General features: G+C 49.8%; 1 protein-coding gene and 1 long non-coding RNA gene across 2 annotated transcripts; one reads left to right on the forward strand and one right to left on the reverse strand.

Moving 5' to 3' along the window:
- Positions 1–1049: 1049 nt before the first annotated feature.
- NIPAL4 (NIPA like domain containing 4) lies at positions 1050–15616 on the reverse strand. The gene is made up of 6 exons (XM_084884488.1): positions 15427–15616; positions 11841–12080; positions 8678–8734; positions 7190–7280; positions 4636–4796; positions 1050–3551 (listed from the first exon to the last, which is right to left on the reverse strand). The coding sequence occupies exons 1-6, from the start codon at positions 15470–15472 to the stop codon at positions 2923–2925; spliced, it is 1224 nt and encodes a 407-aa protein (XP_084740614.1). The 5' UTR covers positions 15473–15616; the 3' UTR covers positions 1050–2922.
- On the forward strand, positions 12551–18482 carry LOC311622968. Its single transcript, XR_014795074.1, has 3 exons — positions 12551–12795; positions 14519–14679; positions 18447–18482. It is a non-coding gene; the product is annotated as an uncharacterized lncRNA (long non-coding RNA).
- Positions 18483–26718: the final 8236 nt, after the last annotated feature.

The following is a 26718-nucleotide window of genomic DNA, read 5'->3' on the forward strand; positions in this document are numbered from 1 at the left end:
TTTCTAGTGGTGAGTTTGCCTAAGGACATCAAAGACCTCAAACACTAGGGCCCTGCCTCCTAAGGTGCCTGCTCATGAAAGCCCCCACCAAACAGCCCTGCCTGCCTAACCCCATCATCGAAGCCAACCATTGTTCAGACACGGAGCCATATGCAGGGTCAAGAATAAAGACCTGCCCAGACCTGGGTTCAGATTCTGCCTCCGCTGCTTGCTATTGTAGATGTGTGAGCGGGGGTACGTTCCAGAGACTCCTTTTCATGCAAGTGGGACTAACTCCTGCCTCTGGGAATGCTGTGCTCATTAGCAAAGTGCCCTGCGGGAGCCTGCCCAGCTAGGGCTGGCCCAGGCTAAGTGCTCAGAGATGACATCCGTGTCAGAGCTGAACATGGGGTTCGATTAGATCTTACTCTGGGTTGAGAGCTGGTCCACAAGAGAGTTTGGGCAAAAAAAAAAGACTATTTGGAATGGTATTGTTCCTTCGTTCAATAAAGGTTTTTATGAGTCCCAGCAATGTGCTTAGGACATCCACCTGGGCCTTGGTGGTTGCTCTGTACTCCGAGGCGGTGACAGCACAGATCACAGAAGACATGAGCAGAGTAAGATCAGACTGTCTGGAGATTAAGACCTGCAGACTTGGAGCCAAATATCAACATGGACTCTTCCTGGCTGTGTGGCCTTGGGCGATTTCTTAACCTCTGACTGAGACCCTTTCCTCACATATAAGATGAGGATAGCCGAGACCGGTTTGGCTCAATGGATAGAGCGTCGGCTTGGGGACTGAAGGGTCCCGGGTTCGATTCCGGTCAAGGGCATGTACTTGGTTGCGGGCATATCCCCAGTAGGGGGTGTGCAGGAGGCAGCTGGTCGATGATCTCTCTCTCATCGATGTTTCTAGCTCTCTATCTCTCTCCCTTCCTCTCTGTACAAAATCAATAAAATATATTTTAAAAAAAAATTGGATTAAAAAAAAAAAAAAAAAAGATGAGGATAAAAAAAAATATCTGCCTAGAGGACTTGGGAGGACATAAAAAGAGAATTTACATGAAGCTCTTAGCATGCTGTAAGAGCTCAGGCTGACTGACTGTTCCCTAACCAGCCTTCCGCTGTAGGAACTTCCTTGGAAGCCACAACCCTCCCGAGATCGGGACCGGCTTCCCAGCACTAGAGGGACCACGGTAATTAATTGTTCCGTGTTTAAGGAAGGCTAAGACGCAAGTCTAAAGTAAACGCACCCGAAGGTCTTTATTCTTGACCCTGCAGACCACACTCTCAGGGCCCTCAGATTACCGCTATTCCCAAGATCCAACATGCTGCATTGATTTTAGTTACAGACAGAAATCCACATTCCTTAACAACTGGGGATTTGAGGCTGGAGGTGCAGGAAGCCAGCCTGTTGGTCAGCTGCACCTTGGGAACTCCAAGGTCAGCAAGACACTGGCCTGGGCTTGGCTGCACTGGGGGGTTAAGGTGGGGGGGTTTTGGAGTGAGGGTGGGAGGTGGGGGTGAGGGGGTAGGTGGAAGGTGGTATGTAAACACAGTGCAGCAGGAAGCTCTCAGGGGAGGAGCTGCCCCAGCTCAGAGACTGAGGGTCAGCTCCTCCCTCTTTAAAGACACTTGGCTCCATTCAGTAGTTCTTGTACCAACTCGCACTCTCCTGCAGCTGGAAAGCTTGAAGGGAAGGATATCAGGTATCTCCCTCTCCAGCTGCTCCTGTTTTGTGAATGCCTCTGGCCAAGTGAGGGGACCAACAGCAGTCCCCAAAGCAGGTGGTGTTGGAGCATCATGACACGCTGTTTCCCAGGTGGGCAGCTCATCAGGGAAACTGGGGCTTGGTGGCAATCTGGTCGACAGCCAGATGCTCCTGTGCCAAGCCTACACCCCACTTGGTCTCTGGAGTTCAAGGCTGGTCCCAATGGCCAAGCCTCTAAGGCTGGAGCCCAGAAATTACCCAGAGTCCTCTCTGCCTGAGGAGTTGGTTGGGCACCAAAGTAAACACAAAAGTTAGCTCCTGGTTTCCATGGAGCCAGTGGCTGCCTCCTGCCAAATCCTGACTTTGCTCTTCACTCTCCCCATCTCCCAAATATTTTGTTTCACTCCTCGACGAAAAGAAAAGTGCATCTGCTAATAGCTCAACAGGGCATGTTCTCTGAGGCAGGACACACTGGGTTTGGCCAGCAGAGCTTGGCTGCGAAGCATCTTTTGTTGTGGTTGTCACTTTGCTTTGAGTTCTGAGATAACTGCCTGAACATTGCAATAACGGACTCCTTAAGATGTAAGGACAGAGGAGAAGGTCAGGCATGGGGGAGGAGGCAGTGGGAACGAAGAAGCTGACTTCTGGACTGGAGAGTGGGGCTGGTGAAAATGTTTCCCTGAGACACCAGGTGACTTTCACAGTAAGAAGATCAGTTGAGGTCTTACTTCTGTCTCCAAAGAAAGAGGAAGCAGCAAAAGCAGCAAGACATTTTTCCTTAGCTGTGTCTCTGGACAGGGAGGCATGGCGATGACCCTGAGCCAGTCTTTGGGCTGAGGAATGGCGAGTCAGTCTCAGGAGAATGGCGCTGAGGATTTCCTGTCGACCAACATCTCAGGGAAGTCCTTAGACTGGGCTACATTCAACAGGTCAGATTCTGTCTTCTTCCCACCCACTTACAGATGGCACCCAGGAAACACGTGGGAAGGGAGGTTCAGGGGTCCTCCTGGCAGCAGTATAGGCAGGGCGCTTGGTCACTGAAGTTGTGATCCCAAGAAGTTCTGTCCCCACCACACACTGGGTACGGGTCTTCCTCCTGGAAACGGCGATGAGGTATAAATGAACGTCTCAGCGAAGAGAGCCCATCGGTGACAGCTGTGCCGAATATAACTCCCCACGCCAGGAAGCCAGGCTGCACCACGGGGCTCATCCTCACTCAGGATCCCTGAGCTTTAAGAATGGACGATAAATACTTTGGGCTTCTCTTCTGGCGAGGGGGTCCTGGAGAGTTCTATATTGTCCACGAGAACATTCTTGTCTTCGAGTCTGATGACGGTGGGCTCTGGGGCGGGGGCCGGGGCGGGGGTTTTGTGCATGTGGGGCAAGCGTGTCTGGCTCATGTCCAGGTCTCTGAAAGCATGAAGCATGAACACACCCAGGATGATGGTGACGAAGCCCGAGAGGGTGCCCACGATGTCCACGGCGGACATGCTGTGCCACTCCTTGAAGAGGATGATGGAGGAGGTGACCACGATGGTGGTGAAGAACACGTAGTAGATGGGGAACACCAGGGACGTGTTGAAGATGTCTAGCGCCCTGTTGAGGAAGTTGACCTGAGTGCTGAGCGAGAGGGCAAGGATGAGGGACAGGATGTAGGGGAGTGGGTGCCGCACCACGGGCAGCCCCTGGAAGAAGTTCTTGATGGTGATGCCCAGACCCTTGACGGCAGACACAGAGAAGGCCCCGATCACAGAGCAGATGACGATGTAGACGAGGATGTTCCTTTGTCCGTAGCGTGGGGCGACGACGAAGATGAGGATGAGGCAGAAGACCAGCAGCAGCACAGCAAACACGATGTACCCTTCAGAGGAGAGGGGGACAGAGAAACCCCATGGCTGTGGTTTCCTCATTTGTAAACTAAGGCTAATAATAAGACCTTCCTGAGGAGGGCGGGTGGGAAGAGATCAACCAATGAACTTGTATGCATATATGCATAACCCATGGGCATGGACAATGGGGTGGGGAGGGGGAGGGGGCATGGGAGCTAGAAGAGGCTAATGGGGGTGGAGAGGAGGACCTATGTAATACTTTCAACAATAAAGATTAAAAAAAAAAAAAAGACCTTCCGCAGAAAGCTTTTCTCACAGGATTAGATGAGATAATGTATGCTGTAAGACAGAATGTGTCCCCCCCAAATTTGTATGTTGAAACATAATCCCCAAAGTGATGGTATTTGGGGGTGGGGCCTTTAGTCATGAGGATGGAGCCTTCATGAATGGGATTAGTATCCTTATTAAAGGACCTCAGAGAACTCCCTCGACCCCTCTGCTCATGGGACACAGTAGGAAGATGGCTTCTATGAATCCAGAAGTCAGCTTTCGCCAGACACCTTGATCATGGACATTCCAGCCTCCAGAACCATGGGAAGAAATTGCTGTTGTTTATAAGCCAGCCAGGCTACAGTATTCTGCTATAGCAGCCACAACTGGCTAAGACAATGCCAGGGGTGGGGGAACCTTTTTTCTGCCAAGCGCCATTTGGATATTTATAACATCATTCTCAGGTCATACAAAAGTATCCACTTAATTTAGCCTGCTCTCTTTGGTCAAACATTTCATTAACTCACCCCTAATGCTTTGGCAGGATCAGACCAAATGATTTCATGGGCCTTATATGGCCCATGGGCTGGACGTTCCCCACCCCTGGACAATGCAGATAAAGCATTCAGCACAGTGCCTGGCACATACTAAATAAACACTGAATAAATGGGTGGATAGATATCAGGCTGGGAAACCTATAAGCACCTTTAGCTTGCCTTCGCCTCCAGGTGGCAGCACCTGAGATGCTCCCAACCCAGGTTCATCCCCCAGGGCTTTCCTGATCTGGGTGGGGGGCAGGCGGGGGGGGGGGGGTGGGGGGGTGGGGAGGGGAAGGCTGGAGCCTACCTGTGTCTTTCATCTTGGCAGCCATCTCAATGACAGTGGTGACCTTCTCCTCCTCGGGGGCATGTATCACCATCACTGTGCTGCCGGTCACACAGATCACACAGCCCAGCTTCCCCAGCAGGTTCAGGCTCTCTCCCAGGAAATAGGAGGAAAGGATGGCACTGCGGGTGGGAATGGGAGGGAGCGATGAGGCAGCTGGGCCTGTGCAGCTCCCAGGAGAGAAATGGGGTCTGAGCAGGTGGTCCCCGAGAACAACAGAGGACGCACTCCTCTCTCACAGGGAAGCTTTTCGAGACTCTCCCAAAGCCCTCACTGATTGAGGGTTACGGTGTGTGCTGGTGGGACTGAGGACATGCCTGGGAGTTCCTTTCACTCAGAGACTAGAAGTATTCCACAACAGAAGATGTGGAAGAGTCCTTCAAAGCACACTTGTCTAATTTCCTTCCCGATGAACACGTCTTTGCAAACAGATGGCTTTCAACCTCGGCTTGTATACTTCTGATGGCAAGCAGCTCACCTCTTCACAAGGCAAATGAATCCACTGTAGGCTCATTTTAATTATACACCAAAATTATGGCAATTTGTACTCATTATTCCATTTCTATTCCTTGAGCCATACAGAACAAATCTATTCCTTTTTCCTTTTTGTATGTCAGTCTAAACAACCACAATAACAATTCTAGGCCTGTGTCTCAGGCCTGTGTTACATACTATGTATTACACTAGAAACTTTTTATTTATTATCTCACTAGCATCTCACGACTCCTTGAGAAGTAGCATATGTTCTCCCCGTTATATAGATGAGAAAACTGAGCCTCACAGAAGTTAAAATAACTTGGAGAGGTCATACGACTGGTTAGTAGCTGAGCCAGGATCTGAGCTCCAGTTCTGTCTCATTTTAAAGCCTGTGGGTTTTCCTCTAAACATCACTGCAGAGAATTCTCATGACTCCCCTGAGTCTCCTCTTCCTTTCCTTTTTTTTTTTGTTTTTTTTGTTTTTTCCAGTTCCCTCTCTCTCTCTCTCTCTCTCTCTCTCTCTCTCTCTCTCTCAGTATTACATATAGTAGTACATATATTCCTTTCTTTTTCTGGGCAAAGTACCCCTACTTCCTTGCTGTTCCTAGATTATGTAATTTTCATTCCCCTCACATCTTCCAGATGAGCTAGCAGAGGTGAAGGAAGAAGGGAGAAGGGAGGGAAATCGGGCAAGAATGATATAATTGCTGGGGCATGCTTTTGTTTCTTTACAAAGGATGTGTTTAAAGTAAAAATCTGTTTCTGACCGAGGCCCAGTTGGAGGGGATTAATGTCCAAGTTCCCATCTCTCCTCTCAAAAGACCAAAAACCTTTTATCCACTCGGCCTGTTCAAGAGAGCCTGGTGCCTTTGAGTGAGCAGAGGTCACACACTGGAGGACTTCCGACCCTCCCAACTTCCCAGGGCTGGGAATTTGTAAATGAATCAGATAAGCAGTCGTGGTAACACTGCTACAGCAGCCAACTATGCAAGATGAGTCACAGCTCTAGCTGTTGTTTTTGACTGTAAGTCTTGCAAAGCTTGTCATCAAGGAGTACGAAGCTGCGCAATCATAGATCTGGTGTGGGTGGCTAGGATCCCCCAAGGCTCCAAGGTTAAGCCAATTCAAGGCAGCTTCCAATGGGGCTACAGGACACCCCATCCCCACCCCCAGAAGAATTGTGTTTGTGGATCAGGAGGAAAGGGGCAATGGGAAGCACACACATTGAGTATCAGTTATTTGTTAAACTAGCTAATGTTTGCAAGACAACATAGCACAGTGGCTGAGCACCCAGACTCACATTAGAGTGAAAAACTCAGCTCAGCTGCTGGTGGGAAACTCAGCTCAGCCTCTTAGGACCTGCGTGACCTTGTTCATTGCTTAACCTTTCTGGGCCTCAGGTCTCCCCTACTTTTAGCAGGGATGCTGACAGGATTAAATGAGTTACTACACGAAATTCATTTAGAATATCTAGGATGTAGTAAGCCGTTCATATATGTTAGCCATGGTTCCTTTTCAATGCCAGTCTAACTATGCACTTTCTGCGCACGATCTTATTTAGTCCTTGTGGCCATGCCCTGAAGTAGGTGTTATTAGCATCCTCATTTAGCAGGTGGGGAAACAGAGGCCTAGAGAGGTTAAGTGACTTGCAGATGGTAACATAACTGCAAAGTGGTAGAGCTACGATGAGATCTCAGGGCATGTTCACCTTGGATTCATGCTTTTCACTTGTAAGTTTTTCCTATCGGGGAACCAAAACACTGATGAGAGACGTTTGGGCAGTTGGCAGTGGAAACCCTTCCCATGGGTTTGGACTTGGCCTGCCTCTCCATTGCCCGGTGAGATGAGGAGATGCTAGAGCCACTGGCAGCAAGCAATAACAGGAGCCAGAGCTCTGAACAGCATAATGCCTCCTGTGGGAGCTAGGACCAATCCACGTCCCTCATTGCCAGTGGCAGTTGACTCCACTTGGCAATTCCAGACCTCAACAAACTGAAAATAGGAAAGAGCCGGGGAAAGCAAGAGAGGTGACAATAACCTGATGAGGACACTCAGCGCTCCCAGAGGTGTGATGACTGTCGCAGGAGCGAATGCGTAGGCCCCGAAGTTGGCGATTTCTCCAGCAGCCACTAGGAAATGAAGGGAGAAAAGAGGCTCCAATGCTCCATCTCCAGCCCACATGAATCTGGGTGGAGACGGCTTCATTCAGTGTTGGGCCATTCACAGAACCCCAGACTAGCAGCCTTAAAGTCCTGATCCTCATGCTCTCTCCCTGGAGAATCTGATCAGAAGGTGAGGCCCAGGTCATCCTGATCAAATCTTTCCATGTTAAAGATGGGGAAGCGAGGCCCGGAGTTCAAAGTCATATGACATGGTTGTGAGCAGACATGATCTTATTGTTAAGGTCTCTTGGCTTCTAGTCCAGGCATAGTTAAGTGTGTCTCAAGGACTGCCAATATGTGCTCTGTATCTTAAAGATAAGTTGTTTTTTAAAAAAAATGTATTTTATTGATTTTTTTACAGAGAGGAAGGGAGAGGGACAGAGAGCCAGAAACATCGATGAGAGAGAAACATCGACGAGCTGCCTCCTGTACACCCCCTACTGGGGATGTGCCTGCAACCAATGTACATGCCCTTGACCGGAATCGAACCTCGGACCCTTCAGTCCACAGACCGACACTCTATCCACTGAGCCAAACCGGTTTCAGCAAGATAAGTTTTATAAAGTGTTAATTATCAAGTAAAGAAACAGTTACAGTTATTAATTCTACAGGTACCAACTGGTCCAGAGTCATCTTTCCTAGAGGGACTGTGGGCCGTTTACAACAGAGAGGCGGGTGGTTAGAAAGCCTGACATTCTCAAAGGGCCCCATTCTCCCCCGCTTGCAGACTCCTGCCGTGCCTCTTCTGCCTCTCCGCTGGAAGAGAATGATGGGTCTGCCCTTTGAAAGCAGATGATAAATGGGATAGCTCCGGCTAGGACTGGAATCAAAACGCGACGTGGGGAATTATAAATGGAAAGCTGGCTAATTTCCCATCTGAAAGAATTAGGGCTTAAAAGCCAGAGAGGGTGGGTGGAAACGTGTGAATGTGAAAATCTGGGCAAACCTTAAGTGGCAGGCCAGCCTTGTGCTAAGTGAACCCACAGATTACCTGTGGAATGGAGGAACTGGCTCAGGAGCACCAGCTTCTGTTATAGAGAAGTCCAAGAGACGCCAACAGACAATGATATCCCCCTACATTTTGGGGGAGGTTGAGAAATTGCTCTTTTATCATGACCAGCTCTGTACAAATCTCTCTGGGAACAGATGCTTCATGGATGAAAAATTGACTTAGGGTTGAGAACGTGATCTGAGATGCAGGAAAGCTGTTTTACCTGCAAAGACTCTCAGGCTTCCCCCTGAAAACCTGGGCCTCACATTCAAACTTTGCTCACTGGAGACAGAAGCGTCCCCTCCACCCTTCCTTTCACCTCTGCCTCTGCCCTCAGTAGGTCACTGTCATTGGTAGCAAAGCCCCCACTTACTGGTGAGAAACCCGGCCCACCACATGGAGTCCTTCAGGTAGCCATAGCCTCCGTCCACTGCAGAAAGAAAGGGACACAGAGTTAGAGCTTGGCCACACTTTCTCCGGCAGCGTTTCTATCTCTGCCTTCGCGCCACAATCTGAGGTACAATGTGTGTTAGCTGTGGTTAGTCCTCCAGGCATGCTTCTGGGCCCTTTCCTCGTGAGTTCACCCATTCCCCAAATTTTAAATACTGACTCTGTGCTAGTGTCTCTATTTCATGTACTATGTGCCCCGATCCTTCCTTCGGAGCCCAGATGTATATCCAGTTGCTTATTTGACAACTCTTGGATCTCTCAAAGGCACCTCAAACTCTGACCTAAATGGAACTCTTAATTTTACCTGCTCCCCATCCATCCACCAAATGAAACTCAGTAACTGGCACCTCCATGTACCTAGTTGCTGAAGCCGGAAACCAGGCTTAACCCTTGACTCCTCCCACCCCTCCACCTTCTGCATCCAGTCCATCCTGCTGATTCTGTCTCCAAAAAGCATCTTACATGTGTCCTCTCCATGGCCACCACCCAACTGCAAGGACTATCATCACCTCTGGGCTGGGTTGAGGCAGCAGCCTCTTCTGGTTCTTCTCTTATCCCATTATAATCCATTCCTTTCATCGCAGCCAGTGGTCTATGACTTAGTCTTTCTCAGCTTATAGCTGGCCAATGGCTTCCAAATACTCTTAGGATAAAGACTATGAACAAGTTCATAGTTTTGACCCTGCTCACCTCTCCCAAGGCATCTGCCACTCTTCTTACTACAATCTAGCTGCTCAGGAGCTATTTTAGTTCTTCAAAAATGATGAGTCATTCATATATATATATATATATATATATATATATATATATATATATATATATCTCAGAGAGAAAGGGAGAAGAGATAGAAACATAAATGATGAGAGAGGAGAGAGGATCATTGATCCGCTGCCTCCTGCACACCCCCTACTGGAGACAGAGCCCACAACCCGGGCATGTGCCCTGACCAGGAATCGAATTGCATGATCTCTTAGTTCATAGGTCAAGGCTAAACCACTGAGCCACACCTGCCAGGCTCACCCTTAAGACCTTTGCACATGCTTTTCTGTGTTCAGAATAGTCTCCTTAAGGATATTTGCCTGAATCTACACCCACTCTATAGGTCTCTATAGGCCTCTATAGAGTGGGTGTAGATTCAGGCAAATATCCTGATATAGTGATGCTGCCTCTGAGACCTTTCTCCCTTGGAGCTTTCTATCATCTCACCCAGCTCTTCTTCTTACGTGTATCATCTATAATGTGAATCGATCTATTTATTTCTGGCATTTCTCCCACTAAAATGGAATTGTGTCTGCTTTGCTCACATGGTGGGCACAGAGCCTGATCCATAGTCAATACTCAATAATATTAGCCATGATGATGATAATGGCTGGGTTAAAGATGGTTCTGTGAAGATCCAAAATTGCATGTCACTTTTTGTACATTCCCATTTCTCTAAGGTCTGTAGGTTTCTAAAGGAGTTAAAATCTTTCTCTCTCACACACAAAAAGAGTTAACAGCTCTGAAAGCATTTTACTCTAAGGTTTGAAATCTCAGAAGATATTAAAATAGCAGAAAATTAAATTGAACATGTCCCAACTTGAACACATCATCTTTTCACAAACCTGCTCCTCCTGCATTATTCATCTCTCAAAACAGCACCCTCATCTTCCCAGTTGCTCAAACCATAAAGCTGTGTCATCCTTGACTCGTGTTCTTACATCAAACCCAGTAAGTTCTACCTTCAAAACTGGACTCCACCACTTGTCTCCATTTCCACAGCTCTCTCTCAGGCCCAGACAAAGTTCTGCTGTCTCTCTCCCCTAGTTGGTCTTCCAACTTATCCCTAATTCATTCTCTACCCAGCCACCAGGAATCATCACACATCATAAATTTCAGTCACTTACAATCACGCTCAAATTCTGAAGCCCAGTTTACTCAACCCGTCATGATCTGGCCCCAACACCATCTCTTCCCTGGCCACGCTCCAGCCATCCTGAACTACATTCAGTTTCTAATACCACTCATGCTCTCTCACCTCTGAGCCTTTGCACATGCTGTTCTTTCTGCCTGGAACACTACATCCTCCTCCCTCCCCCTCACCTGGTTATCACCTCATTATTTAGGTCTCAGCTTCTGAATTGCTTCTCCAGAAAACCTCCCCTAACTCCCATAGCCCAGGCTTTACATGTTCCTCCAAAATATTGCCATAGCCTCCTATTTTCCCCACGGCAGCACATCACACACAATGGAACAACTGCCTACTGTCATGCCTGTCTCTCCCACCAGATTCAATGCCCCAGGCACTGCATCCCATGTCCAACGTGGCACCTGGCACACAGCAGGTACACAGCGAATGATGATTAAATAAGGACATGCTTGTACACGTGATGTCATTTCTCAAGAAATGTTTCATGGGTGCATATCTTATTTTCCAAAATAAGCACATCCCTGTGGACAGAGATTCCACAATTTTGTGTAGCCCATAAAGGGGGTCAATATGCTAGCAACTGAGGGCACAGTAGTGTCTGACATTGTTCCAGACAGAGGTACTTGTAGTCTCATTTTGTAGGGAAGTTGTGACTCGTCTATGATGACACAGCTGATAAGAAATAAAACTGGGCCGGGACCGGTTTGGCTCAGTGGATAGAGCGTCGGCCTGCGGACTGAAAGGTCCCGGGTTCGATTCCGGTCAAGGGCACGTACCGTGGTTGCGGGCACATCCCCAGTAGGGGGTGTGCAAGAGGCAGCTGATCGATGATTCTCTCTCATCGATGTTTCTAACTCTCTATCCCTCTCTCTTCCTCTCTGTGAAAAATCAATAAAATATATTAAAAAAAAAAAAAAGAAATAAAACTGGGACTAGACGTGGGGTTTCTGATTCTTGGCCCTGAGACTCTTCCCTCTCTTCACCCCAGTTAAGTGATCATGAGGATGTCAGGATATATTGGACTGGATTCCCACTGGGGTTGACAGTGAGCCTTTTGCACCCTTCCAGGCCAGTCTCTCAAACTGCTGCAGTGAAGGGAGGTTCACGTGGCTGTCTGAGGGTTCAGCTGCTCAGCACCTCATCTCTACCTCCCCTTTCCCCCGCCCCAGGAGCCTACCAGCCCGCGTGGCCCCCGAGGCCACCAGACGCTGGAGGCCTTTCTTCTTGAGGATGACGCTGCTGCCGATGAGGAAGCTGGACAGGAAGGCCAGACCCAGGCCGACATAGAAGCTGTAGTACTTCGTGAACCTCTCATGCCAGCTGATAGAGGTGACATTGCTGGGCGCCAGGGGGTTGAGGTCACCGACGATCTGGCACAGGACTTGCTGGGAGGAGCAATATAGGGTGATCAGGGAGCCTAGGCGGGAAGACCAGGGTGAGAGACATCAGCATGCTTTAAAAATATTAGAATCAGACCCCATGCTTCAACCATGGCAGGACTCCATCCGCACCCTGCCCCCCACACCACCACCACCAACCTAAAAATAGCAGTTAGCATTCACTAGAGCTTACTCCAGGCTTTCATGAACTCATGAGATTCTTTTTTTTTTTTTTTTAATATATTTTATTGATTTTTTACAGAGAGGAGGAGAGAGGGATAGAGAGATAGAAACGTCAATGAGAGAGAAACATCGACCAGCTGCCTCCTGCATACCCCCATTGGGGACATGCCCGCAACCAATGTACATGCCCTTGACCGGAATCGAACCTGGGACCTTTCAGTCCACAGACCAACGCTCTACCACTGAGCCAAACCGGTTTCGGCTCATCAGATTCTTATAACCACCTGTCATGTAAGTGCTGTCTTTCAATCCCATTTCACAGACACGGGTTTCACAGACACCTCGCCTACGACCACAGGTGGACTCCAGAACTCCAGCAGCAGGCCACTCAGCTCTTCTGGACCAAACAACAGGCAGGGTCCCGAGCTCTCCTTGAGTCTGACCTCCCACCTCCACAGGAATCCCCTCCCAGCCTCCGGGCCTCCAACAGCACAGGATCACACGGGGGTTCTCCCTCCGGAGACCTCCTCACTTACATCTCCCCAACAGCCACAATGGAGACCCTGACAGGTAACATGAGGCAGTGAGGTTAGAGATCCCACAGCCCTTTTTAGGCCCGAGGATGATGAAATATAAGCGTTCAGTTTGTTATAACTGACCATTCCCCGGCCTTACTTCTGAGACCTCCCGTGCTTGTGGCAGAGGCTGGGAATTATTTTCAGGCCTCAGAGGGACCAGTGTCTCTCTCAGATTCTGATTGTAATTTGCTTTCTAAGTCCTAGAGTCTGTGAGTCTGAATCTGCCCTCATGCCCCAGAGCCCTCTGCTGGCCCTTCTGGCACAAACACGGAGGACAACAGGACAAACTTGGGCCTGAGGGGGCAGACACTTAGTCAAAAAGCTAAGCCGTCCAAGTTCAAGGAACAGGACAAAGCATAGCCAATGGTCCTCCACGTGGGCCTCTGCTTCCGGGCTTTCCATGGACCTTCCCATCATGAAAATGGCACAGTTATATGTCCAGGGTTTTAGCTGGAGAAATTGGGACCCTGATAAGTTCGGCAACCTGCCTAAGGCTACACTGCTGGAAACTGGTGAAGCCGGAATTGGACCCCAAACCTACCTACCGCCAAAACCCATACTCTCAGCCACCACCAACCCTTAACACAGGGAGCAGGGGGGATGGTGGCGTTTCATTTGGCCTCTGGAGGGTTATTTAAAAATATGAATTTGTTACCAACATTTAAAAACCAGGAGATTTCGCATAAAAATGCAGCTCTTGGTTACCTTATGGGGCAGACCTTCCCACTGTAACAATTGGCTGCCACAGAGCATTGCTGTCCCCCTAAACGGGACATGCTCTTTGCCATGCCCCAGAGTCCATACCAGGCTTCCTACTGTCATTTTTTTTTTTTAAATATTTATTTATTTATTTATTTATTTATTTATTTATTTATTTATTTTTACGTACTCAGCCCTTGTAGGCTTTTGAACTTGTGACCTCTGGTGGCAGGTCTTTTTCTAACTGTGTGTCATAAAGACCCGTATCCTGTGTCAAGGATGTAAGCCTGGACCCAGCTTGCAATAATTCCAAGTCAAGCAGCTCTGGCTGTGGAATACGCAGCCCCCAGAGTGGCCTCTCAGTGGAACTAAACAAGAGCAATGTTGGCCTTTCTTCCTTGGGCCAGCCGAGCTGGAACAGTCCTCAAAAGGCACCTGTCCAGCCCCCTTTCAGCCGGGGAAACTGAGGCCCTGAGAAGGGGAAGTACTAACTTGTGTCACACACCCCGTGGCAGCAGGGTGTGGAACCCACCAGGGGATACCTACGTGTCCTTTACAGTGGGCAACCTGTCTGACATCAGTGTCACAATCGAGAGAAGATGAGACCATTAGAAGTCATCTCTCTGCCCCTAATCAAACTCGTTCTGATTGCTCACTCCTGTTCCTCAAGAGTCAAGCCTGGGAGTTCCCTGGGCCCAGGAAATGAGCCAGAGCCTGGGAGGATGTGGGCCAAGGAAGGTGACTCCCAAGGGGAAGGACAAGCCCATCCCCACGCCAGCCCCTGCCCTCCTGACGGTGCACCGCCAGCAGGTGGAACCAAAGGGCCCGCTGTGGGTTTGGCTGTTTTGGAGAGGCCTGAAGCCCCCAGGGGCACAGCACCCTACACATGGAGTCAAGTCCTCCCGTAGGGACAACAGGAAAAAGCGAGAGGGCTGAGGGCCAAAGGCAACCAGTTCTGGGAAGGATGCCATCGGACAGGCAGGTGTTGGGCCCCAGCATTCCTGCTTCTCTTCCAGCGCACACCGGGGCTGGGAACGTGTTCTTCCCCAGGGGAAGGAGAGGCTGAAAACGAACGACCTGGTTGGTCAGGAAACCAGCCAACACCCAACAGGCCGGTTTTGACAGCTTCACTGGAGAGAGAAGTTAGGACAACAGGGGAATCCCACAGCTCAGACAGGTGAGAAAGCAGAGACATAGCAACAACGATTTGAGCACAGTGGTGGGAGTATGGGTTTCAGAATCCAAGAGCCCTCGTTCTATATTCTATTCTCCATTGTATTACCCGGAGTTTTCAGACTTTCCAGAGCAGCGGAATCTCTGTCTCCAGACAGTAAGGCAACCCTATCTACCTGTCTTCCAGGGTTGTGTTAAGAGTTAAGCAGTAAGAAGTCGATGTAAAGCCAAGGGTCTTGCCTTATGGCTTGTTCTTTCCCCCCTTTTCCTAAAAGGTGTGTGTGGGTTTCGGGGGGTGCCCTCACCTGTTTTTAATGGGCTCCAGGGAGACAGCCAGACGCGGGCAGGTACTAAAGTCTGAAGCAGGTATTACATGAAAAGAAACCTGGGATCCCACACCTCTAGATCGACCTATCGCAATCAGTGCCTGCTTCCCCCTCCTCCCTACCCCATTTGTCCCCCTTTCTCCCCTTGTCCCTTCAGCTACCCAGCTCCCAAGATGGGGGAAGCCAGCCAGAACCCCAGCTCCTTCCCAAGGTAGGTCTGAGAACTGGGTGGGAGACAACTCGTACTGACCTCCCCCATCCCAATCCCCTCCCCATGCCCACCCTACCCCCACCCATATCACCCCTCGGTTTTGGGCGCCCCTGGCAGGAGAGGGTGTGAAGGAAAGGAGCGCGGAATGGAAGGCGCGCAGTCCCCTGGGTTCCCCCTATCCCGCCACCCCGCCCCTTCTTGGTGCTGTACCCACCGTTCTCGCAGCTGGCATAGCTGGCATTGCCGGCGGGCGGCTCCATGGGCGCCGGGCGCCCGGGCTCCGGAGCAGGTGGCTGAGACTCGTCCCGGGCGGGCGTGCGAGAAGCCGAGAAGCCGCCCGGGTCGGACCCGGGGGCAGGGAGAATGACGCGCCCCAGAAGGGGAGGGTCCCCGGGGAGGCGTCACCCAGGGGCTTGGGCAACTCTAAGGCCCCCCGCCTCCTGCACTCGAGCGGCCACAGAGGGGCGCACGCCCTCTGGGGGGGCGGACGAGAGGGAGTCACCGCCCCTCGCCCAGAGCAGGCGGCCGGGGGCGGGTCCCCGGGCGCCTCCACCCTCCGAAGCTGGGGCGGGCACCCAGCTCCCTCTCCGGGGACAGCGCTGATGGGCCCCAGGACGGTGGCGGGAGAGAGGGCAGTTTTCCTGCCACGGTGGAAGTGGGGGATGGGAGGGGACACGGGTGCCAGCTGGGGCCCTCTCGGGCCACCCCCCAGAACCCTGATTTTTTCCCTTCCTGCCCGCCTTCCTGACTTCCTACCTCTCCACCTTGCTCATTCATTCAGCGGAGGTCTGGTAGTGCTGGGCACATAAAGGGTCGGTAACACGTGGAATGAATGGTGATAGAAGCTTGGTAAATTGAATGAAAGAAGGAAGGGATGTGACTGGAGGCCACAATTGATCCCATTGTGTTTCCCCCCATAATACATAAAGTTCTCTGGGGACAGGGACCATACTTGGTCCCTGTCCCCAGAGAACTTTATGTATTATGGGGGGAAACACAATGGGATCAATTATCTAAATCACCATTAAAAAATAGGGTGAGGGAAAGACTTGATGCGGTTATGTAACAATAAAAACAGAGGACAAGAGAGGTGGAGTAGGTCCCTGTGGCCTGGCCTTTTTATTTTTATTTAATTAAATTAATTAATTTATTTATTTATTTATTTATTTTTATGCACGCACTAACCTGGTGACTGACTATGCCATAGGGGACCACAGCCAGTGAATACGGGTAGCAGTTGCTCTTCGAGGACCCTCGCACACTAAGGCAATAGCAAATACCCAAGCGTGACTCTAGCTTCGATTGGCCTGGCCTTTTTAAATCACGGGGGAGCCCGTTGAGGTTACAGTGCATTGTGCAGCCCAGATCCTGAGATACAGACGCCCACGTGTTGTTAATACACTTATTTTGGTACGTGCTTGTGACTGGTGGAGCCACTACGTTTCAGGGTGCAGGGCTGGGCCCCCTTGCCCGGAGGTAAGGGCAGTCCTGAGTTCATCCTGTGCTTGGAGACGGGGCCTTTCAGAGTTAGGCGAATTTCCTGTCTCAGTACAGTGGGCTCAACTGGAAGGAGCTGGGATCTGCTAGAGAGCCCTCCACACCCCTCTGGGCCCAGGGTTCTGCTTGTTCTAGGAGGGGGCGGGGCCTCGCCGGGCTGCCATCCTGGGAACACGGGCATAAAGGGCCCCATTGAACTGCAGGCTCCTCTCTGCTTCCCTACAAAGCCCTTTTCTCCTGGAGCCACAATAGCCCTGTCAGGCAGGTAGCAGGGCCTGCAGCGTTGTCTCCCCAGAAGAGAACAATGGGGTGCACTGTCTGTCCCGGGCTCAGTCCCCCAGGGAGGGCGGGTGGCTTTGGGAAGAGTCTGACCAGCCTGGGACAGATGGGCTCTGCCCTTAGCCAGCCAGGCCCTGGGAGCCAGCCACATCTCATTTGGCCAATACTTTTGGGATGAGTAGAAAAACAAACGTACCAAAACCCCAATTCCTAAAAAACGTGGCTTCTCCAAGTGCATGACTAAATGTTTTCTGTTACAGAGCCATCGTGTCCGATATGGCAGCCATCAGCTCCATGTGACGTTGGCTGATCTGCACTGAGCTAGACTGTGCGGTATAACAGGCACTGTTTGTGCTTTGTCGTGGGGGGCTGCCCTGTGCATGGAGGGTAGTTAGCAGCATCCGGGTCTCTGCCCTCTAGATGCCAGTAGCACACACGGCTGCCCTCCCTGCCCCTCCCCTTGTGACAACCAAAATCATCCTACACAATTGCCAAAATTGCCCAAATTGAAAATCATTCAGATTTCAAAGTAAGAAGAAAAAAAAAAAGAACAAAATAACTAATTATTTTTTTTTTTTTTTTAGTATTGATGACTTGCTGAAATGATATATTGGCTACATGGGTTAAGAAAATTATATTATTAAAATTAATTTGCTTTACTCCTACTAAACAATTTAAAAATTTTTTTAAATATATTTTATTGATTTTTTTTACAAAGAGGAAGAGAGAGGGATAGAGAGTTAGAAACATCGATTAAAGAGAATCACCGATCAGCTGCCTCCTGCACACCCTCCACTGGGGTGTGCCCACAACCAAGGTACGTACATGCCCTTGACCGGAATCGAACTCAGGACCTTTCAGTCCACAGGCCAATGCTCTATCCACTGAGCCAAACTGGTTTTGGCCCTACTAAGCAATTTAAAATGATATATGTGGCTCACAGTGTATTTCTCTTGGACGGCGTTTTCTAGACGAAGAAGCTGCGGGCCAGAGAGGGAAGGTGACCAGTAAAAGGTTCCAGAACACCAGAGAGGCAGAGGAGGGCTTCAGTCAGGTTTCCAGACTGGAAGCCCAGGTCCACTCTACTAACCCAGACAGCTCTGCAGCTGAAAGTAAAACCCCCAAATCAATGCCCTGTGTGTTTCCAGTGTGGTATGGAGGGGGGATAGAGAGCAGAGACATGAGTAATATGAATGCTATTTACAGAGCGCTAGCTATATGTTACACATATATTCATGTAGTCTTTGCATACCCCTGAGAAGTAGGCTCTATTAGTAAGTATCTCATTTCTCAAATGAGGAAACTGAGGTCCAGCGAGGGCACTCAGCCTGTAATCCAACACAGAAGCCAAGAATCCAGCACAGGCTTTTTGATGCTACCAGCTGCCTTGTGGTCCTTGGTCTAGAAACTTGCCATTAGACTCAGATAGGTCACTTCTCCTCCTGCATTCCTACCCAGGTAAAGGGCTGAGCAACAAGCAGCATGGAGTCCTCCTCCCCAGCCCCGCAGAGCTGGTCCTCTGGGCAGGCAGGGATGGACCAATGGCTGTCATCATCTTCAGGCTGACCTGGCATCATGGGAATCTGGACGGTTGACATGCAGAGGCCAGCCACCCTTCTCCAGGCGGATGGGTCCCCAGGAGGCCGCTGTCCTCATACCGAGCTTTATTGTCAATAGAAGTAATGTTCAGAATGGACTCACGTGCACTCAGACTGGCTCTAAGAAAGCACCTTGCCCAGCAGTGGGGTCCACACCAATGGGCACCGACAACGGTATAAAGGACACACTGGTATAGTCCTGGCTTCTTCCTCTGTGTGCTAAGCCCTTTGAAGGCATTGGCTCCTGCGGTCATTGCTCTGGGTACCATTTTAGGTCCCATTTTACAGATGAAGGAACTGGGGCTCAGGGGGGTGAAGTGATGTTTCCAAGATCACACCCAGCAGTAGAAACAGAACTCCAACCTGGGCTGGTGAGTTCCCAGAGCAGCTCTCTTGGCCAAGGTGCTGGCTGAGGAGGCCAGAACCTTTTTCCCAGTCCTTGAATTGGTTCTGCTCGGCATGGAGTGGCTGGGAACACTGGGCCCATCCAGAAGCCACACGGGGCAGACAAACAACTTTTCCTCAGCCGTCCTTCAGAGTGAGAGCTGGAAGGCCTCCACTAAGCCAACCTCTTTGGTTTGCAGATGGGGAAACTGAGGCACAGAGAAAACAAGTTCAGGCCCACAACACCCTGCTAATCAGTGACACTTAAGAAACTGGTTTGGCTCAGTGGATAGAGCGTCGGCTTGCGAACTGAAGGGTCCCGGGTTTGACTCCGATCAAGGGCATGTGCATTGGTTTTGGGCACATCCCCAGTGGGGGGTGTGCAGGAGGCAGCTGATCAATGTTTCTCTCTCATCGATGTTTCTAACTCTCTATCTCTCTTCCTTCCTCTCTGTGAAAAATCAATAAAATATATTTTTAAAAAAAGAATGCTAGTCCAGCACTTTTATCTCCAACTATGTGTTTGTTCTGGGCAGAAAGGGCTGGCCTTGGGGCAAATAAGAAGAGTTATTAATTTTTGACCACTTTTTAAGGATGAGCCAGTGCAGGATTTCACACACATGATCCCATTTACTCTTCACAATGAGCCTCGGAGTGAGGTGTGGCTGGGATTCTGATGTCAGAGATGAGAAAGAGGTTAAGTAACCTGTCTGGAATTAAGCAGTGGAGCCAGGATGAAACCCAGCAGACTAATCACACCGCATTTGTGGGATTCCCTCCTCGGAGCACCTGCCTACAGGTGGAGGACGTTTCAGATTCCTGGGGAGGGCAGAGCTCCCTGCGGGGAATGTATGTGGACGCGCAGTATTGCTCGGCCTTGGAGTGGGCGTGCATGTGGTGTGTGGATGGAAAGGAACTTCAGATCTCAGGAAAAGCAGCCTAGTTAGCATGATACTGAGATGGACGAGGACTTGCTGCACAACTGTCTGTGCTACAGGCTGCTTACTTGTATTCACCTCTGGTCCTTCGTCTCCCGAGGCACAGGAAGTTACCCTCGTTTTGCAGGCGATGACAGTGAGGCTCTGGGAGGTCTAGTGACTTGTTCATGGTCAGGCAGATGATAAAGTAGCTACGCTGGGACCCGAGCAGGTCCTCAAAGCTCTTACTGCGGTCTCTTCCTCGTTCCTTGCCTCCCGCTTGCCTGAGTCCCTCCTCAGGCAGCAGCCTCAGGGTGGTGGGTTGGGGGCACTGGAGGGACCCTTGTCCCTTGCATCTCTTTGCACCTAAAGCATCTGGTATGAGGACAGAGGCACAGTGGACTTTGTGGCCAGGGGAAGACTTTGATTTTAAAGTGGGAAGAGTCAATGAGAAGATGAAGAACAAACTTAGGCTCTGCTTTCCCTCTGAGATTTTTAAAAACAATAAATCCGTTTTAAACATTGATGTCTGAGAGGTTAAAAAGTCAGGGGAGCCCTGGCTGGTTTGGCTCAGTGGATAGAGGGTCGGCCGGAGGACTGAAGGGTCCCAGGTTCGATTCCAGTCAAGGGCACGTGCCTGGGTTGCAGGCTCAATTCCCAGTGTGGAGCATGCATGAGGTAGCCGATCAATAATTCTCTCTCATCACTGATGTTTCTAGCTCTCTCTCCTTCTCCCTTCCTCTCTGAAATAATGGGGGAAAATATTTTTAAAAGTCAGGGGATGTGAGTTCTAGTCCCCATCCTGCCACTAACACACTGGGACCTGAGGCAAACTAACAAACTGAGACTCCTTTTGGGTCTCAGTTTCCCCAATATATGCAATGAAATGAAGTACTCAATCAGTGGTTTTTAAAGGTAGATGTGTGTGTGTGTGTGTGTGTGTGTGTGTGTGTGTGTGTGTGTGATGGGGGTAGGCAGCAAAATCTTTATTCCAAGCAGAAAGTTACACGGCGGAACAACATACAAATCTCCTTAAAGAGCACTTCTTTTGTAGATTCAGGGCAGGAGCCTGAACCTTGTCCCCTCGGCCTCCGTGTCCTGTCCCTGTTGCCCCCTCCTCCCCTTCCCCTGCAGCAGTGCCAAGACATTCCCCACTCATGCTAAGACTTGGAAGTTCCCAGGTCGACAGTGGGGGCCCACGTGCCTCTTAGCACGCAACGTTTGTGTTGCCCATTCTTCCTATGGGATGCTCCCTCAGAGCGGGTTCAGGGTTCAGAGGAATGATCAGGAACTTCCCTGCATGGAGGCTCTTGCAGGGATGTCATGCCTGCAGGATCTTCCTAGTTCTCCAGGCCCATTTGTCAGGTCCCGGGACACGGGCACACTGTTGCCAAGTGGGTCTGAATGCTTCTGTGTGGGCGATCCGATCTGGTCTCGGGGGAAACTCCCACACTCTCCTGAGTGCCATGCCAGCATGAAAGCGAAAGCCCCAGGGGGTGGGAATCCAGAAACCAACCGAAACCCCAACCTCCAAGTCTACCTATCACTTGCCTGTATTGAGTGCTTGGGGGATGTATGCCAGCCTCTGCGCTGCATAAAAGCTTTCCATAAAGGAATGGGCCCTGAACCAGACAGCCTCGGTGTGCATCCCAACTCAGTCACTTCGCAGCTGTGTTGTGAAGTAACAACTAACCTCCTAGGCCAGTTGCTTACTCTCTCTGTGTGCCAGGATCCTCCTCCCAGGTGCAGCCCGCCATCTGCCTCGTTCCAAGGAGAGAGACTGCAGACGGGGCTCCTGGCTCTGCCTGCTTGGGCAAATCCGCTGCAGCTGCTGCCCAGTTCTCCTGGGCGGCTCATTAACTTTCTGCCAGCAGTCACACTGGAAATTCTGGTTTGCGAGCCGGGCCTGCGTGAGGGGCCTCAAAGGAATCCAGAACGTGGGTTAAGGTTTCTTCCCGGTTTTTCAGGTGGGGCAGGGGCCAAAGCTGCTTCTCCAGGTGGACCTCAGGCAGGAGGGAGCGGGGCAGAGGCGCGCCTCGGGATTGGCTGCAGACCAAGGCCCTAGGCCAATGGGAAGCTACATCCCCACCCCCCCCCCCCCCCCCCCCCCCCCCCGCCTCCCACCCCAGTGGAGCCAAAGGGCAACTAGTGATAATTATCTGCATTTTGCTCCCCAAAGAAAAATGTCCTTGCTTGTTTGGCTTGTTTGTCGACTGGCCCAATAAAAATGTTTGAGCCTCTTCATCTCACATTCTGCATTCCCAGAAAGCCTGGTCTGCCCAGGGTGGTCTGACCTTGAGTCAAAGCCAACAGAACCATGAGGGAGAAGTCCTCAGTGTAGAGAAGGGCCTCGCTGGGCCTTCTTAACTCGCTAGGGGCCCCACATCCCTGTAGGCATCTGACCCAAATTGCTAACGCTTGCTCCAGAAAGATGCGCACACACACCTACCTACACAGACCGCTTGGCACTGACTTTCACAGGAATCAGGTTAGTAACTCTAGGCTTTTGGCCAAAGGAAATAGAAATCCTAAGTTTTTGAGTGCAGGTTTTTTGTTGGGGCAGCACTTCATAAAGAACAGTGCACAGATGTTAAAATGATGTGTGGAAATCAATGTATCGTTACATATGTATACACCCTCGTAGCTGCCGTCTTGAGAAGAATATGGACTATCTCCATGACCCAAGGCGTTTTTGAGGTTTTCATAACACCTACTCCTAACCAAGATAGAGATCATTGCCCTCAATGGAGCCACCAGGCCACACACACAAGATGGTTACACTCACTCTCTCTCTCACCACCGAAGCCCAGTGGTACCACGCTGATCCTCACAACCCGATGCTGTTGACAGGAGGTACCACGGCACTCAAGATGTGTGCACCGAGCTAAACCAAAGTTCCTTCTCTGGATCTCACCGCCTTCTCTGAGTTAGTCTTATTCAGAAAAACACCTGCAAGTCATTTAGTCTTAAGCCTTGTGCTAGACTCAACATATCTAACTTTAGTGCTCGCATCAACCCTATGTACTAAGTGGTATTATTACCTGTTCACACTGAGGTTTTGCTGAGATTAAGAGTCTAGCCTAAGACCACAAAGCTGGTCTTGGTGGTAGAACTTGGATGCAAGCCCAGGTCTGTGTGAATCTTCACATTTGCATACTAACCCCTCTTTCCTTAGCTTCTTCAGCCGGAGGGGTCTGGGGAGCTGGAGAGGGGTGGTGACTGAAGTTACAGGAAGAGGACACTGGTCCTCAGGCATCCTGATCCCAGCTTTCTAAAGATGACCTCAGAGTATTTGGTCAAAGTGCTAAATTTCAGCGGGGACATATGGTTTTTGAATTGTAAAAGTCATACACACTTTCAGCAAAAATGAATGAATAAATTGCTTTTCAGAAGAGCATATAATGAAGGCTAAAAATCCCCTGGCTGCCGCCAAGAGGCAGTCACCACCACTAACAGATTGTTTGGCAGCCATCCAGAAGTCACACACACACACACACACACACACACACACACACGAAGGTGTATATTCTTTTAAAAAACGGGACCACATTATACAGATTGTATTTCATTCTTCTCTTTTCACTTTATAGTGTTTCCTGCCGACTTTTTTTTTTCATATTAGGACGTATACATGCACTTCATTATACTTTAGAACAATGCACTTTTTAGAATATTCTAGGATATGAACATCCCACAAATTATTTAACTACATTTCTACTGATTACCGACAGGACAGGCTGTTTTCAGGCTTCAGTATTATAAACTCGGCTGTAAGAGACATTCCTGAACATACACCTTAATGCTTGCTTAATCCAAGTTATGCCTGTGGGAGAGACCCTGCAAGTGAAATAGCTGGATCAAAGGTTTTTATTGTTTAAAATGGTGATTCCTCCCAAGGACTGTGGTAGACTGAATATTAGCCCCCACTCCTGCAAAACAAAACAAAACAAAATAAAACAAAACCAAACCACATTCTAATCCCTGGAACCTGTGAATATGTTACCTTACATTGTAAAATACAGGACTTTGTCGATGTGATTATATTAAGAATCTTGCGATGGGGAGATTATCCTGGGATATCTGGGTGGGCCTGCATGGGTCCTTATAAGAGGGCACAGGAGGGTCAGAGTCAGAGGAGGCCCCCAAGGAGGGAAGCAGAGATGGATGGAGGTCCCATGGCCCCGAGCGGCAGCCTAGGCTGCAGAGGCCAGGGGCAGAGTGTTCCCTGGAGCCTTCAGAAGGAAGCAGCCCTGCTGACACTTTGATTTTAACCTGGAGACTAAGTAGAATTTGGTCTTCTTGTGGCCATTACTGTAAGATAATAAACGTGTGTTGCTTTAAGCCACTCAATTGGTGGCAATTAGTACAAGCAGCTGTAGGAGACAAACATGCTCTCAGTTGTACCCAGAGTGAGAGGGTGCTTGATCCCCCAAATCATTCCCAACAGTGGAAATACAGTCTAAATTTCACCAGGTCAGGGCAGAAGTTGTGAATTTGTTTGGATTCCTTTGAGAATCTGGGGCTATCTATGAACCTCTCTAAAGAAGAAAAAAATGCATATCTATATGCACACCTACTATTTCACAGAGACTGCAGACCCCTGAAGCTTGTCCCTGGCCTTGTGAGGTCTTGAGCCTTTTAAGACTTCAGTTCCTTTCCCTTTCTATTGTAGTTGCCCCAAGACTGGCCGAGATCCACAGCCGTGGTCTCAGTGTGAAAATCTCAGACTGTCAGGGCAGGAAGCGTCCTTGGAGGTCATCTGGGCACCGCACTCATTTTAATGATGGAGAAAAGGAGGCCGATCTAGTAAAACTAGCACCAGACCCAGGTCTCATGACTTCCTTGCTCTTTGTCTGCAGGCTCTGTCTGGCCAGTTTTCTCTCTCTTTCTTTCTTTCTTTCTTTCTTTCTTTCTTTCTTTCTTTCTTTCTTTCTTTCTCTCTCTCTCTCTCTCTCTCTCTCTCTCTCTCTCTCTCTCTCTCTCTCTCCCTCCCTCCCTCCCTCCCTCCCTCCCTCCCTCCCTCCCTTCCTTCCTTTTTTGTTTAAATATATTTTATTGATTTTTTTTTTTTTTTTACAGAGAGGAAAGGAGAGGGATAGAGAGCTAGAAATATCGATGAGACAGAAACATCGATCAGCTGCCTCCTGCACACCCCCTACTGGGTGCCCGAAACCAAGATACATGCCCTTGACCAGAATCAAACCTGGGACCTTACAGTCCGCAGGCTGATGCTCTATCCACTGAGCCAAACCTGTTTCAGCTGGCTAGTTTTCTTAACCAATTTTGGCCTTCCCCAGGCGCACCTGCCTTCTCCCCTCTGACCTCCTGGCTGCCTGGGTTCTTGACAGTCCCTTCCACTGGTTCCTTCTTCATCTAGGCTCTTTCAGTTCCTGAATCTGTTGGAAAATAGCTTTGGACTGAATGGGGAGTGGGGGTGAGTGAGATCTCCATGGGGACCCTGAGTGGAAACCCAGGTTGGAGAGAAGGAAGGGGCACGTGACTGCAGAGGAAAACCCAAGTGGCTGTGGCTGGCGGAGCCCTCTTTCCTGACCCGGTCCCAGTGGTTGAGCACTGACAGTGTGCCAGGTGCCGTGCCGAGGTGGTCCGTGCATGCTATCCTTAGATCCTTGCGGAAACCTGAGAAGTAGGTGAAACCACTGTTAACTCTTCTTATCAATACGGATCACGGATAGGGTGTTCAGAGAGATTGAGAACTTGCTAGTTCCTGGCAGAGCTAGGTTTTCAACAACCGGCTTTTACCCTGTTAACTAGCTTTTGCCCCAATTCTTGGCTGAGGAAGGTCCCAAGAGAGAGAAAATGACCACCACCAGGAACCACTCCCAGGCAGGCTCTGCCTCCACGCTGTTCCCCAAACCTCACGCCCATCCCTTCCTCTGTTCTTTCTTGTATTTGGCCCTGTCCCTTCTGCACGATCCCCCCTCCAGTCCTCCCTACCACCCAGTATAGTACAACCATAGTACTTATAGTCAACACCAGACAACTAGGCCTTTGTTCTCCTCTCTTTTATGACGGCTGCTGGTTTAAGGCAGGCTAACTTGTTAACACCATTACAAGCTTTTCTGAGGGGGCAGGGGGTATATTCATTCAGCACATAGTTGGAGCCCTTCAGACGTGTCACACCCTGTGACAGTCACAGGCACTGTGGTGGCGAGCAAGAAGGATGCAATCCCTCTACCCGTGGCCTGTGTCCAGTAACTGGCCACACAACCTTGAATTATAATTTTGATAAACAGCAAGAAGGTCAGGTATAGAATGAGTGTAGAGTATTTAATAGAGCAAATTCGACTTAGGCTTCAGAAGGAGGGGTGTTTTAGTGGGACTTGAAGGGTAATGGAAGGCTCAGTCTGTGAAGATGGGGAGGGGATGGGGATAGGGGGCATTCCCTGAAGGCAGGTGTAGGGGTGAGTGTCTCCGTGAGCAACGGGGTCCCTGGGATCTCAGGATGAACTGTAAAAGGCCAGTGGTGTGATTGTTCAATCTGTATTGTTTTTTTTAAAAAAATTAAATTTATTGTGGTGGCATTGTTTAATAGGCTCAGATAGGTTTCAGGTGTAGATTTCTATGACACAAGGTCGGTATATTGCACTGTATGCCTGGATCTCAAGTATAAAATGCATGTACTGATGATGGGAGAAGTGGATTAGATGAGACTATGTGGTAGCTATGCATGGGATGACCCCAGGCTGTCCAGCAAGACTCAGCCCCTTGCCCACTGCAACCACCAGAGTCCAGGGAGCTTTCTCCAGCTCAGGGCTGGGCTCCTTGCCAGAAAGTGTTTAAGCCCCAACCAGAGGTTCATTGATTTCCCCT

Source organism: Pipistrellus hanaki, assembly GCF_964339955.1.
Source record: "Pipistrellus hanaki genome assembly, chromosome: 5".
NCBI classification, from domain to species: Eukaryota; Metazoa; Chordata; class Mammalia; order Chiroptera; family Vespertilionidae; genus Pipistrellus; species Pipistrellus hanaki.

Coding starts and splice junctions, on each gene's coding strand:
- NIPAL4 (XM_084884488.1), bottom strand. CDS start 15,472: ATGGAGCCGCCCGCCGGCAATGCCAGCTATGCCAGCTGCGAGAACG. Junction 8,735..11,840: donor CTCGGGGGCCACGCGGGCTG/GTAGGCTCCTGG, acceptor TTCTTTCTGCAG/TGGACGGAGGCTATGGCTAC. Junction 4,797..7,189: donor GCGCTGAGTGTCCTCATCAG/GTTATTGTCACC, acceptor TCCCACCCGCAG/TGCCATCCTTTCCTCCTATT.